Source organism: Colias croceus, chromosome 11 (genome assembly GCF_905220415.1).
Source record: "Colias croceus chromosome 11, ilColCroc2.1".
Taxonomy (NCBI): domain Eukaryota; kingdom Metazoa; phylum Arthropoda; class Insecta; order Lepidoptera; family Pieridae; genus Colias; species Colias croceus.
This window is the reverse complement of record NC_059547.1, coordinates 7,891,212-7,907,609: the sequence shown is the minus strand read 5'-3', so window position 1 is coordinate 7,907,609 and position 16,398 is coordinate 7,891,212. Positions and strand designations below refer to the sequence as shown.

The 16,398-nt window shown below is 33.0% G+C and overlaps 1 protein-coding gene and 1 long non-coding RNA gene across 2 annotated transcripts in view; one reads left to right on the top strand and one right to left on the bottom strand.

Annotated features, from left to right (window-relative positions):
• Window positions 1-215: 215 nt before the first annotated feature.
• The window catches only part of LOC123695460 (protein eva-1-like), a 32,737-nt gene continuing 16,554 nt past the window's right edge, over window positions 216-16,398 (bottom strand). Inside the window, exons 3-8 of the mRNA XM_045641319.1 lie at window positions 12,672-12,810; window positions 5,592-5,741; window positions 4,651-4,794; window positions 2,917-3,021; window positions 2,000-2,137; window positions 216-1,318 (exon numbers count right to left, since the gene is read on the bottom strand). Coding sequence (XP_045497275.1) covers window positions 873-1,318; window positions 2,000-2,137; window positions 2,917-3,021; window positions 4,651-4,794; window positions 5,592-5,741; window positions 12,672-12,810 — 1,122 coding nt within the window. The 3' untranslated portion in view covers window positions 216-872. The remainder of the gene's footprint in view (window positions 1,319-1,999; window positions 2,138-2,916; window positions 3,022-4,650; window positions 4,795-5,591; window positions 5,742-12,671; window positions 12,811-16,398) is intronic.
• LOC123695461 lies at window positions 9,330-10,163 on the top strand. Its single transcript, XR_006751934.1, has 3 exons — window positions 9,330-9,969; window positions 10,002-10,003; window positions 10,123-10,163. It is a non-coding gene; the product is annotated as an uncharacterized LOC123695461 (long non-coding RNA).

Below are 16,398 nucleotides of genomic sequence, written 5' to 3'. Positions count from 1 at the left end.
CCGAACACTGATTTATCGCAAAGCGCATTGTTAGCTTTACAAAAAATAACGTTATGTGCGTAATATATTACTCGACTCTTCCCCTACATTAACAGATCCCTCTTTAGCGTCTTGAAGAATGGATCCATACCCCTAATTTTATTGAATAATGACGCCTCGTCACGCCATATTACCGCCCTAAAACATAAAAGATGCGTGCCAGAAATGAAACACAATTTTTCGGATAATTTATTAAAAAATTATAAAATTACATAGACAGGTCTGTGCTTTAATGGAAAATGTAATGACCGTGTTTGCAAGCGTGGTTACAGCAGTTCGCATATTAAATAGATTTAGGTGCGAGATTTATTACTAATTGAAGGATACAAGAATATAATTAATGAATTTTATTTAACGAACCCTAATCAGAATTAACAAAACCTAGTTGCTTACGAAAGGCACAAAATTATATAAATTTAAATGGTTATACATGAAATTTATTAATGTCATATGTACATCTTAAATGATAATATGGATAATTCTTCAACGTTAAATTAATATATTGAAATTAAACTTAACATCCATTTTATGGATAAAAAGGCACATTTCAAACAAATAATATCTACTATCTCTAAAACTAATACCGCAATAATAATAACGAAAACATAGCAAATACAGGTCATTAAAATTTACACAACATCGACTCTATTTACATCGAATTATAATTATAATTGGTCTCCGCCTAAATTACCATTTAAAATTGCCTTGAGAAAATATTCTATGACTAAAGAACACAAAATCTGATGAGTCACCTATTAACTGTTTGCTTTAAAAGCATGACCATTGTGGAATCAGAAAAAGTAAGTCCCGGAGGTGTCACCTCCATCGTTTTGTCACCCATAGTGGAACTGCGTGTTAGTATAACCACTTAAACTCTTTGGACTCATCATTACTTCTGGATCATTCTCGAACCTTAGAGCTTCCACTTGAGGTATATAATCTACTCCATACATGCAGGCACCAGCCGACGGGTACACTGTTGATAAAGGTTTCATTGGTCGAAGAGTTTTCGTTGACTCTCTATACAACATGTCTGGGTGGCCTGGATCGTAGAAGTTTCCAGAAATATGACTAACAGTAGCATCATTATCTATGTCTGATATGGCATCATTGAAGATATTTGGGGCCTCCGTGGTAAACATGTTACCATTTTTGGCGTTGCGTTTTCTCTTACGATTAATATAAATTCGTACTGCTATTAAAGAAATTACTAAAACTATGACGATGATGATTGCAATGCCGATATAGAAGTAGAAGTTCTCGTTCGCTCTCGAACGTTCTGGAACAAAAGCTATTGTTAGATACACATTCATTCCGGTGGATTCCTATAAAATTATACAGAGAGAATAAAAAATTTCGCACAATATTCAATGAGGAATGCGGCATGAATTTAATTGAATTGTGGTAGAAGTATAACGTCATGTTGTCAAATTTATATAGGTAATGAACTCAATTATTATTGATAATATGATTACAAATAAATTTGTGTTTGTTATTCGCCTAAATTAATTCAATTATGATGAAATCCGGTAACAAGTACTTTAGCCTAATTTTACCAATATTTTAGCGAAATTTGTCGATGTTTAGAAATTTAGGTGATAATAATTGAACGCGAAAGTGGTTAACCGCTGCCGTTCGCCAATGTTTCCGCGATACGCTTAAATTCGACGATTTTAAGAGCCTTTATAATGCTAATTTAATTATTTTCTACCGCGTTGCAGCTTTGCTTGCGTTCGAGCTTAAGATATACTGCGGTATTATGTATTTTTAGAAATTTACGAACAATATACGTTTATAAATTACAATTACATGACAAGAAAATTAAATCTTTTCAAAATATGTACAATATAAAGGAGTATTTTAATTGAACTGAAACTTCTTTAGCGTTGAGAGGTAAACATGCGTCATTGCAATACCGTCACGTCATAGAGCAAGATTTAATTTTCTTACAATTACGTACCTGATTTATTCACATTTCCAGTGTATACATTTTCTGAGGCAATTTCCTTTTCCCGATGGTTGCTAATTTCTACTGGAGGTTGGAGCGCTGAGTCGGCGATCGGTGATACAGCATTTACCTCCCATTTATTACTTGGATCTTTATAAAATAATTAAATAAGTTTTAAACAATAATTAGTTATCATTTTTTTTCCATCTATAATCACAGATAAGATAAGAACAACATGCAGAGAAGTAGAAAAGCTTACTTTAGTAACAAACATAATCATGAAAACGTTCGCTTAATAGTACCTGTAATTAATTTAATAAAAATCTTTTATTCAATAATTTAACTCAAAATTAGGGCGTCGCTAATGTATAAATAATTATTACAATAAATTATTGTCAAAGTTCCTAATCTTTCAATATAATAGGTTGTTCAAAGTAATACACATAATAGATATAAATTAACAATTCAAAAGGAATTATTCCTGAATTGATATAATTACAAGTTAGAATTTCTTCCACGATTCGAGTAAGTACCTACTTCGTAATAATTGGCAATATGAATTTCATTGAGAATAGTTAGCTTTCAATTTAAAGTCGTATAAGATTTTTGTCTCAATAATTAAACTGACTTTCTATTATATTTTTATAATATTTCCATGTTCTAGGTTTCCGTTAATACGGAAACCTTATTAGACAAGGAACTAGGACAACAATAATTTAAGACATTCCATAAGTAGTAGCTTTTTTTTTCTTAAAATTTATCCGATTACTGTATTTCTTGAAAAATGTATTATTATTTATTTAACCAAACAATTCATGCAATTATATACAATGTGATACTTTTATATTGTCGTTATCCGATACATCCAGCACATCTAAAACAATTTATTAAAAGGAAATAATTTGTAACAAAAACTAAACAAAGTTTACCTGATTCTTCAAACACTCCTTTGTCTTTGTTTATTTCATAACTTTTCGTGACTTCATCTTTTTCGTCCGTGCTTTCGTATCTCTCAGTTAAAACACCTAGCGGAACTGAAAAGGAATTTTTAGTTTGAAACTTGAATAAATACTTAAGATATGAAATACTGAAAAACCTCTCAGCTTTCAAAGATCAAAATACAACTTTAAAGTTATATTTTTTTCAAAGAATAGCGTCTTCGACTCGGATAAAAAGAGTAAGGAAATAAGATATTTTGGATTGAAAACTGTAGTTAAATCTACATTCCTTACTACATAAAAAAATATTCTGGTCAAAAAATGTGTGCGAGTACTAGTGTTTATACGTAAGAAGTGAAACTTCTTTATGACCTTATTTTTCAAAAAATAATTTACTATATTCAACTTTACAGATATACGTCGAATCACGCGTGGTAGAGTGAAAAAGATGGCGCGTAACGGAAAAATGTTTTGCGTAACGAAAAAATGTTACACTAAATTTTTTTCCAACCCCAATAAAGATGTTTCACTTCAATAATAATCAATATTATATTTGCCCGTTTTGGATATGAATATTTTTTTTTAATCAATCAGAAATAATTGTTAAAACGCCAACAAATACATTTTAGTTATAAAAATCGAAATACGTTTGCCTTATTTAACATATAACCCAATTGACTGAAACATAATAATTGTTAAAAGGTTGGCGTATATTTGACCTGATTGCTTATTTTGTTTGGGTTTTGTCAATTATAAACGCAAATACGATATCCATTCGAAAATTTACAATTTACACATATAAATATACTAGCTTACCGCCCGCGGCTTCGCCCGCTTTGTCTAAAACCTAATAAATTATATGTATACTAAAACCTTCCTCTTGAATCACTATATCTATTAAAAAAAACCGCATCAAAATCCGTTGCGTAGTTTTAAAGATTTAAGCATACAAAGGGACATAGTTACAGAGAAAGCGACTTTGTTTTATACTATGTAATGTACTGTATAAAGGGTCATTAAACTTTCAGTATTTAGTATCTATTAAATCCACAATTAAATCCGAAATTTTATATTTTATAAGAACTTTCGTGCTATTCCATTCATAACATGCAAGTGACAGGCTTGCAATATTTGCATATGAATAAAAATAATAAAGCACGTCGTTATTTTAACCATTTCTTCCTTTATTCTGACATATGCTGCAGTAACCAACCAGAAATAGGTAACCTATTTGAAACATAAGCTACTTGCAAAGTGGGGAAATGGACTTATGTAGCAATGTCTTAGTTAACGTCATTATTGAGGAGGAGAATTAATTTGATATAGGTAGTAAATACGTATACGTATATAAATATAAATACGTATAGTATATATGCGGGTACTACTTATTATCTTATAGAAATAATATACTACATTTAGCCATACTTTATGTCTAAACTACTACATTTTTTTAATACCTATAGTTGAATAAGTAAACACGCACGCCCTTATTTCACTTTAATAAAAGCTACAAGTTCAACAGCCAAGTCCCTATGCTAATAGAATAATATTAATTTTTTAATTACTGGCCTTAACATCACTCCTTAATGAAATTACGTTTTTCATAAAAATTATAAAAATTTATAAAAAAGTATTTGTTTGGGATATCTCAAACATGTCTCTCGAACTAAATACTTTCTATATTGCGCTTTTTATGTAAATATATGGAACTATAAATATACTTACCGCACGCATATACGATTTTCAGATAAGCTCGGGAATCGGGTTTGCAAGGCGAGCCAAATGTTTTGCTGTTCGCTGCGATTTGACATCTTCGCTTGCCGTGGCAAATTTGCATCACTGTTTCAACCGCGTATGGAGCCAAACAATCTAAAGAATAACAAAAATAGAATTAAGGTGCTTTTCCATCAATGATGTGCGAGGATGTGTAGCGAAGAATGTGTTTGTAAAGAACCAATCATATCGCTTCATTTAGTTTGAAGTTTGAAGCGTTTAGCGTTTGAAACGATACTATTGGTTATTTACAAACACATTCCTCGCTGCACATACTCGCACATTATTGATGGAATAGCACCCTAAGAAGCTATTTTAATGTGATAATATAATATTATAAAGCTGAAGAATTTGTTTGTTTGTTTGTTTGAACGCGCTAATCTCGGGAACTACTGGTCCGATTTGAAAAATTCTTTCGCTGTTAGATAGCTCATTTATCGAGGAAGGTTATATAGGCTATGTATCATCACGCTACGACTAACAGGAGTGGAGCCACGGGGGTGAAACCGCGCGGAGCAGCTAGTGTGATAATAAAATAACATCGGCTTTATTTTTAGAGTGCTACAGAATTATTGCATAATGTTTATTTATTATTGTTCAATCGTTTGTTGTATTTCAATATATTTAAAACACACACCGATTTTACTGGCATTTAAATGATTGTTGAAATTTTTATGAGTAGTATTTTTATTTTTTGACAAAAATCGATCCTTTATATTCTCTAAAAAGACAAAAATCGTTCTGTGTCCATTTCACTATCAAATACTGTTAATACATTTTTCATAATGTTACTGACTGTTTTAAGACGGTTTTACACACAATAGCATCTGCATCGGCGATAAGACATCTATTACACGGAATGCATTAGGATAAAAAGATGTAGAAAAACTTACTCTCATCCACAACTCCCTGTGTCTGCGGGCATGTAATCGACTCATACGCAGTTCTGCCATACTGAGCATCAAATATGGCCACTCTTGTATATGGGTTACAAGACACCTTTATCACATCATCTTCACAACCAGTTCTGCTTAGAAACTCATCTGTTAAATAAACAGGTGCTTTAAAAATAAATCGAATCTCAATGTATTATGTAATATCTACTAAATTAATTTAGTTTTCGTTTAAAAATCTAGCACGTAAATAAAAATATTTCATCATGAATATAAATTATGTTTTACAATTACAAAATAAACAACTTCAATCATATCAATCACCTTTCGACCTATGTTTATACAGAAACGCTTAATAAAAATTCGTCTCTCGATATTATAAATACTTTACTATCGTGCAATGAAATTTAAAATTCCAATATGTTCAAAGTTAAGTAAAAACACTAACTAATATCATGATTTTCAACACCCGATTCTGTAATATTCAATTTATTAAACCCCGCCGCGACGTAACGAAAAATGAACAGCTTTCAAAGGAACCGACACAAAAGCCTAATCACTCCCCTATCCGACTTCTAAATAAATCAATAGGAACACGAAAGAACCCTTACGACTTACGTGTGGTCACTACTCCACTCCCGTTCGATTAAGGCGGATTCACACAGAGCGAGCAGCCTCGCGAATCTTGTGTGGACGTGGCTAAGGCGAGCAAAATGGCGCTACGGCCGAGCAGAACCTTATGTATTGGTAGCGCAAAATACAGACGCTTTTTTCAACCGAGCCACGTTCACACGTTGCTATAAGCAGCTGCAGCTCTGTTTCTTCATTTACCTCGGCGGAGGCATTTCCATATTATCGAGCTGCTTCGGTTAAGAATTTGCTTCGCGAGGCTGCTCGCTCTGTGTGTACCCGCCTTATCGTAATATATCACCTGTCCTCTTTGACATGGCAATATGAACAATCGTAATGAACTTGATGCTTATTCAGTATCGGATATTAATGATATTGTGCCAATATCCGGGACTTTTTCGTATATAGAAAGTGTATTTCAAAAGACTATGATTCAGCGTTCGTCATTGTTTTGTATAGTAAAAAATATTACAATTTATTGTATTCAGCTTACATTATAATATGTAATAGGTAGGTACGTCTTCAAAGCATTCTTTTGCATTTTAAATACACAAAGTACTAAAATCTGTAGTTATACTTTGTAAATAATACAATTTAAAAATATGTGTTGTGGTTTTAATTGCAACGAGTTTTTTATTTATTAATTAATTTTAAAAACAACGTTTAGTATTTTATCGAATATTTTTTCAGTACATAGAAATATTGAGGTTAATTTAATTTTATCCATTTGGCCAGTTGATACGTTCAAACGATACTTGGTTATTAATTTTTAAAAGCTTTTAATTTTAAACGGGGCTTTTAAAATCAAAAACTATATCAACAGAATTTTAATTAAATGCGATGGGTATACCTTTATACAATTTATTTAAAAATGAACATTTATTCAATCACTCAAAACAAATAAAATATATTATTTTATCCTTAACTAAACATACATTATACAATCTAGGATTATCAGACATTTTTAAATGTGTCTAGTATTGGCATTACCAATTTACCTAACACCCACTGATAGCAGTATAAGGCCGAGATTCATAGATCGCACTTTAACTTTACTTTGATGGAAAGATCTACTTTCAACCAAAAATATATTTCTTAGTCGTGTCAAGCTCATCTTTACTTTCCAGAAACTATACTTTACTTAATAAAGGCTAAGGAGCCGATAATCATGACTTTGGTCTCAAAGTAAACTTTACATGACTATGCGTATAAATTATGTAGGCCTTCATTTTAAACCAATTTCCTAGAACAGAAACACATTTTAATATGGTTGGGTTATAGATCGAAACGTCATGTCGAGTAACATTTTTTTGTTGATGTGTTGATCGTTGCATTGTTTCGTTTGTCTTTTAACATTATTATCTTTACATATAATAAATCTGTAGAAGGGTCAATTCTGTACATTGAAAATATTGAAAAAATAAATAGCAGGGGGTATTACTGGATCGATACCAAACCCAAATATGTGATTAAAAAAATTTTTGTCTGTCTGTCTGTCTGTCTGTATGTGAAGGCATCACGTGAAAACTAGCGGTTCGATTTCGATGAAACTTGGTATAATTATACCTTATTATCCTGGGCGTAAAATAGGATACTTTTTATCCTGAAAAAATACGTAGAAAAAAATTAATCTTAATTTTTCAGTTTTATCCATAGACGTTGTTCCGTAGAACCGCGAACACACGTTGCGTATTATTATAGGCCTAGCCGTATTTGGGAATTGGGTCCAATAGATATTTATAAGATTTTATTGTCAGAGGTACCTACTCAAAATGGAGAAATAAACCATCCACGCGAAGACCGACATCCGCGCGGACGGAGTCGCGGGCGGAAGCTAGTAGGTAATATTTTTCTGACGAATTTTGCTGTGTCTACCGGTTTTTGATATTTCAACTATAATCTTCCTACATAATGTTTTTTTTCTAAACATTTCATTTTTGATATAAAATAATAATGTTATTATCATATAATATGTTTTTTTATGGAAATATAACTTAATTTAATAATATTATGTTCTCAAAAACATAAATTATGCGTATAAAGTAACAGTTAGGTACACGTCTTACCCTGTACTTTACTTTGGGGCCGTACTTTTCTAAGGAAAGTCAAGCAATTCTCTCTGAAATTAAATATGTTGAAAGTAAACTTCGGCCATACAAAGTTTACTTTGTGAAGACTCTTTTGCTCTAAAGTAAAGTCACGATTGTGAATCTGGGCCTAAGAGTCACAACCAAAATACATAAACAATCTTATACATCTATACTATCTTTATATTATTTTTACAATATCTTCACTTCAAAGACACAATAAAGTCAAATACAACACCCACTGAAAAGCATAGGCGTATCACAATTATCACAAAACAAAATCAATACCTCACACGCAAAGTTCCAACAAAATATGAACGACTATTGGCTATTTTAAACTCAATTAACAGAGCATACACGTTAACATAATTAGCCGTATTAATTGCAATGTAAGCAGAGGACTTGGCCACAACCCTTTCATTCCATTAGAAATCTAAAACCACTACGTTAAAAGCGTCGAGCATTCGTTGATCAATTATATCTTCACTGGGGGTTGATGGAGCATAGTATTGTTACTCATAGCATGCGTAAACGCGCGGTTTTATTTACCTTATTTTACGATTAATTTTGAATAGGTCTAGTCTTCTCTACTCTGACCATAATTGCTCTTAATGGATGTGTTCAAAAGTGTATGATTGGATTCAATATGTTTGAAATAGGTGCATTTAATGATCTACCATGTTAGCGTTATTATAATGTGTATCTATGACATTTATTTCTGTATGTAGATCTTGTTTTTTTTTTTTTGTATTCTTATTTTATACGTATGAATTTGCCTGGATATTTGACTGTTTCTGTACCTTGCACCTGCTACGTTCTGTGTTCATAATCGAAGACTAAAATAAATATATTGTTAGACGTAACTTTTGATTTAATATTTTTGTGGATGAATAGTTGTCAACATAGTTGTCATTATTTCAAGTCTGAACATGCTTAGCTGTCGAATACTATAAAAAGCCGCTTTCCTTTGTCTCGTGGCGCATTCGTACGAATCGTGCCTCGGGGCTCGGACGTTGTTTATACGACGTTCGACCCAACTACCTTCACTTTGCTAATAGTCGTTGACTTGCTGCGTTTTGTTATCAACTACCTACATCAATTAGGTAGCTGTGTAGAATCGCAGTACATTCTTATTACATTCAAACCAATATTTAACCCGGCCTCGCGTGTTATTTCTTACATCAGAAGCGGGATAGAATTCAAGCCCATACTTTTTAAATGTGTTTGAGTTTACGTAGTTTTGTAACGGCATACTGGCGTTTGTGTTTTTTCGTGCGTTGTGTGAAGTAAAAGTTTGTTGCGTGGATTATTGTAACGGGAATGTAGTTCATCGAAGGAATTGTGTGTGCTATCCGGACTGCGCCCTGCGGTTCGGGGTAGTTGAGCCTTCATTTGTGTTAAGCGAACGTCGTGCCTATGTCACAAATGAGTAGGCGTTGTTCCCATGATACGCGAACGTAGTGCCTATGTCATGTGGATGTGATTGTTGTTCTGTAAGGTCAGTGTGGCCGAGGCAGGATGGTTAATGTGTAATCCCGAGATGAACTACCGTTGTACTGTAATACGAGAAAAAGGCGTACGAGGACGTACGATTGTCAGTATGGCCGTGTTAGACGTAACTTTTGATTTAATATTTTTGTGGATGAATAGTTGTCAACATAGTTGTCATTATTTCAAGTCTGAACATGCTTAGCTGTCGAATACTATAAAAAGCCGCTTTCCTTTGTCTCGTGGCGCATTCGTACGAATCGTGCCTCGGGGCTCGGACGTTGTTTATACGACGTTCGACCCAACTACCTTCACTTTGCTAATAGTCGTTGACTTGCTGCGTTTTGTTATCAACTACCTACATCAATTAGGTAGCTGTGTAGAATCGCAGTACATTCTTATTACATTCAAACCAATATTTAACCCGGCCTCGCGTGTTATTTCTTACAATATATTTAGGTGTCTACTTTTTACAGTTCACCAGTTACATAATAAAATAAAAATATCATTATATTATGTTACATACCACTAGATAATAATATAAAATGTTATCATATTTCAGAAAGAACGCTTGTAATAATAAGAGTATTTATCTTAAAAAGAAGCAATGTTATTTAGTCGAGGAAATATATTGTTAACTTTGCGATGTTCAAGACGTTGCTTCAAAAACGAAATAAAAAACGATACATGTTGATTTTTACCCCCAATAAATATAGATCTTTATAAAACTGGTGAATAGTAACATAATACGTTGTCTGTATTCTTGTCGCCTAAAACAAGATAGAACATCTACATAAAAACTGGATGAATAACATACAAGGAGGATACAATGTCTGCATTTCAAACTAGCTGGAAGGCCTAACTTAGCTTATTAACCAGGAATAGATTTTAGGCTTTGTAAGCACAAATTATGACTACATTTATTTGCGTCCAATTTCCTATTTTCCTTACATTTTGCCAAATAAAAACATATTAAATAAGCTATGTAATCAATGTTTCTTTCTTTCAGTTTTTGTGTGAAGGAGTAACCATCCTCACCAACTCACGTTTCTAAAATAAGTAGAATCCTGCTTCTCTATCTTGTTCTTTATCCACATACACTGTCAATCGATATAACAAAAATTAAAAACTTAAATCGCAGGGCTACCTCGCCCGACTGCCCAATGCGATAATAACCACACCTATGGCCAGGGAGCGGCCGGGCGGTGACCTCTCCCCGGAATTTAATAACATCACATAAATCACGACTCACACCGCCCTCGTAAAAACCATTGCGATTAGCAACCCTATTGTTTCGGATAAGCACAAATTACTCGACAATATTCTGTCAACGACTCTTGGACTCGTGAATGGATTCTCGGAATAATAAAATTAGGGAGTAAACTGAGTGAGTAATAAGAAGCGATTGAAATGTTAAATCTCATATAATTCTGTACGGAATTATTTTCAATTTTGGTGTAGAGTCGAAATAAGTCTTTCTTAGAAAATATATAATTGCCTAGTTTCTAACGTATTTAGAAGTACTTGATTAATTGAAAGAAAGTTTTTTGTTTCGGAAAAGAGTTTCTACTTATAATTAATAGTTTATTTATAAAGTCGTGAAACTAAAATACAGAACATAAATATTTCGTTTTCACTCTTTAATATAAAAAAGATATAAATAGCTCCATATCCTATTTGATTTAAACGGTCCCATAAAGTCCGAACGCGTCACAAAAGAACCTTTATTACGAAACTTAAAGCCGAAAATCCCAAAAATCACATGAATAAATAAACGATAGATAAATCAGGATGGCCTACGGGCTTCAGCAGAATCTAACGCGACCTTAAATAAGGGAAAGAACCAATAACTTTCATATAATGGTTGTGACAAGGCCCTTTGTGTCTTCTGCTATCAAACAGTATAAAAATTCTTTAATACGCTGAGGTATCCCCAAAAATATAATGAATATATTAGCGCTGTCTAGAACAGAGAATGCTATGGAGTCAGAATTATTTTTATTTACTTATAATTTCAGCAAAAATAAAACGATTGTATGTACATTTTCACTTAACAGATTGGTTCATTGTTATTGTTATTAGATAATATGTGTAGAATTCGAATGCAAACCCCGAATTTTCAAACTTCGAAAGCAAACATCTTTTTATTTTTTGATTTATGGCAACCCACTTAACGTTTATATAGTTTAGAAAACGTTATTCAAGTAATTTAAACTTGAACTATATTAAAAAAATCAATTACAAAACCAAACGAATTAATTACCATGTCGGATTTAGAATATACCTATGTTTTCGCGTCAAATATCATTTTTCGCCCTGTTAACACTGAGATACAAGTATCAAAAAGCGCGGGAATTATTTCCGCCAGTGATAAATGTAACATGTGCTTGGCATATTCGATGAATGTGATTGTTCCTTTAATGTATGGTGATTGGAGGTGTTGTGTGGAAACATCTGAATTTGTGAACGCTTTCAGGTACAATGGAGGAATTTTTGATAACCTTATACTCAATAAGGCGGGAAAATATAAATCAATAGATGTTTTCATTTGTGTTTGGTACTTTTGTAGGTTATCTTTGGTCTGACTTTTTTCTATGAATGAGCTGTGAATAACTTTTACTTTAACAAAAGATGAATAGATAAAGGTATAGTTATTTAAATAGACGTAACTATTATTTAAGATAATCACAAGTAGCAATTCCTATAATAATTAATAAAACTGTAAACAAAGAACATACATCGTTGACTATAAAATACGTTATTGTCATATTCAATATTCCAACAAAGTATCTCATAATTATGGTACATACATATACCCACACATAAAGGTACATGAACTCTAAATGTAAGGGACATTTAGCAATTAAATACTCACAAGGCCTGCACTTGTATGCAACTTCGACGAACTTCCTCGCATGTGGACAGGGGTCAACAGATCCTGGTTTTGATTTCGTGCTAAATTTGCAAGCCGGCTTCTTCTGACAAGCTTCCACGACTGTTTGCAGAAGCGAGTACTGTGGACAAAATTATACATCAACTAGATAAAGTGTCAGTTTGTTTTGTTGCGCGGCACTTTGGGGAATAAAATTACCAATTTACATAAGCATTGTTAGCTAGCTTGTGGTTTTGTCGTTATAAATCTGTACATTTACTTGTCTTGAAATATGATCGAATATATTACGACTGTCTAGAACTTTATCTTATATATTTTTACTACTAAACACAAATAAACGAAAACATTTATCAACAGGTAGAAAATTGTAAACTTAACTTTCAGTACTCAAATTTCGACGGACCGAAGGACGTTTTTTAAAAAGACAAGATTTAATTTAAACGTCTTTAATATGTGCTCTCTACATCCAGAATGAAAACTTAAACTATAAACTTATCGTTAAACAAAAATGCAACGCTGCAATCTATGTTCTAAGAAATACAAAATGCATTAAGGCGATGCAGGGTGGCCGTAGTTATGCTGCGTTAACAAATACGATATCACATGCATGTACTGCGGGTTGCCCCGACATAACTCCTCCATTCTCAGTTTCAAGAAAATCTGAAGGATTTTCTTGAATACATATTTTTCTTAATTTAGACTTAATTACTACCACAATTACAATTATAATTACGATTAATACAAAAGTTATAATGTTAATCACTCCGACGGCACTATTCACTGTACTACTAAACTGGTTTTCACTATTTTCACTATTTTCAATTAGATGCCTAAGCATATTTATGTCGGTTAAATTTGCACCCTTCAGGTTAACAGGCTTCCTGTCGGTCGGGAAGTTCATCAAATTTGGTAATATAATTTTTGGTAAACTTGGGTATATAATATCAATTCCATTTACTTCATATTTCTTTAGTGTTATATCTCCGATTTTCACGTAACAGCCAGTCTCATCTAACGCCAATAAATAGGTACCATGAAGGAATTCTTGGGTTACCTCGTTTTCACAGACCTTGGTAAGTACTGTTTCCACATTTACGTATAGTATCCATCTATTTGGCAGAACATTGTCGATTTTCACGTCATCTATGGAAATGGGAATCGGCTGACAACTGGAAACATTTGTAGATAGCCGCAAAAGATCAGTTAAACAATCGTCTTTATATAATGTTGATGTCAGTATTTCCGGGCATAGGAACCGGTCTTCATCTATTTCTTTGCATGGTTGTGAAAGTGGCATGGTTTTCAACCCCTTCACAAGGACATATGGGTATTTGGGTACGATAAGGGAAGTCTGACCTTTTTCTTCGTTAAATATAGGTAAAGGTATTATTTTAAAATATGAATAAATGTCATCAGTAATTAATGGAATAGTCATTACGAATTTTATTTGACTTTGTTTTACATAAGTTTGTACTTCTATTAATTGTTCAATTTTAAGAACATTATCTAAATTTACTGGAAATGGCAACTTAGAGCTAGTTTCAATGTTTTTTAATAAAAGTAATAATTCCTTAGTATCTACAACAGATTGGTGTAAAAGTTTAATTTTACTAAAAGCTACAGCAGTTTCTATTTCACTTAACCTAACATAAAGAGACATAAAATTATGGAAGAATGCAGAATATGTATGTATAATTTCATTAGTCTTTTGATGTAAATTTGTGTCATTTAAAAGCGAATCAATTACATTTAGCTTATTCTGGATTGCAATGAAATTGTTATTAGATATTTCAGCTACATTTAATAACGAACCCACCATCTCAGTAACGATCGTCATCTTATGTATTATAGAGTCTTGTTTAGTCTTTAATTTTTCAATAGTGTTTTCAAATTGTATAGCATCTTCGTTGTCGAGGTTACCGGTGATAATTTTTATAACTGAACCAAGTGGATTTAATAAACCACGTTTAGATCTAGAAGACGGAATTAATTGTTCAAATTTTTCAATAGTATAATTCATATGATAATCTGTTTGTAATTCTGTTGTAATAAAATCGGAACCTAACGCTTTTACTTCAATACAACTATGAACCTGATTTCTAAATGATAGATAACTATTTATATTAAATTCTAAATCGTCATATCATCATCATCATCATCATCAGCCCATATACGTTCCCACTGCTGGGACACGGGCCTCCTATGAGGGTACAGGCCATAATCCACCGCGCTGGCCAAGTGCGTGTTGGCGGATGACACATGTCGTCGAACTTTTTAATTCTTCGACATGTCGGTTTCCTCACGATGTTTTCCTTCACCGTTCGAGCAGTGGTGATGTTACAACATGCGCAGATAAATTGAAAAATCAATTTATTTCCTGCGCGCTCGTCTGGTCTCGAACCTCGGACTTATCGATTCGAAGTCCGAGGTCTCACCACTGAGCCACCACTGCTTAATCGTCATATATTAACTTTAAATCTAAGACCTTAATAATTCTCCATGTGTCATTGCTGACGACTGCATAGCCTTCACGGAGAGGTAGTATCCCGGGGTTCCGTTTAATCTGGTGCAGTTGAAGACCCTGGTTTTGGATCACGTGGATCGCCAAAATTATTAACCTGTGGAGGACGCTTAATGTTTTTAATGGGAACTTTAGTTTCACGATTGTGCGTCGTTACTGGCACAATATTTTTATGGATCGGTCCCGTGACTATCGCTTTCTGATACCTAGGCTTATCTATAGCACGTCTCGTGTTAACTCCTTTAATGTAAGCTGAATCTCCTATGTCTATGTTAAAATTATTTTCACCGCCATACTTATCCTTAATAACCTGTTTCTTATGAATAATTTTGTCTTTAAGATATTTGTTTAAAAATTTTGTACGTTTGTAGTGATCTTTTACAAATTGTTGAGTTAATTGTTCATTAAAATCTACAGCTTCATCTAGAATCAGTATGCCTTCCCTATCAAGATCGCGAGCTGAGTGAACCGTATCTGTATTTTCGCTATTATTGCTAGACGCGGTCAAGGTGCTTTCCGCGGTTATTGTACTACTATCAAGTGACGGAATCGAATATCCCTTCAGCTGTGGCGGCCATTTTGCACGGTTTCGCGCATCTGTGAAGGCCATTCTGCGTGGTCAGCGCGAAACCGTGCGAGTTATAAACAATGACGATATCTCTAAAATTTTGTAGGGAGCTACTTTGTATAACTAATATCGTTCGAATCGTTATGAAACAAGCTAATATATAAAAGATATCTTAGTCATAAATTACTTTGCAATAAATAAGTAATTCTAGCTTGAAATCAGGGTGAGCAATTTTTTTTAGTTCATTGTACAAAACTCGTTAAAAATAAATAAATAAATAATTATTCATACAAAAAGGTTTTATTGTATTTACAATAATACATATACAAACTCATTAAATAATAAAAACCATTCATTCCTATACATTTTTTTTAAAATACAAGGCTTACAAAAACATTAGCCATTCCGAGCGGCCGAGCGCCGGGCAAAAAATAGGGACCGTTAATTATTCTTCAATCCAAGTGGCTTAGGTTATTAACTTTTATTAAAGTTCGGTTCTTATACTTGACTACAAAAGAGTTTTGGCTGTAAGAAGTTTTTATGTTACGAGAAATGAAACAACAAAAAAAGCACTTGAAAAAAGTACCTCTTGAACTTTGGATACCTGACAGGATGAATTC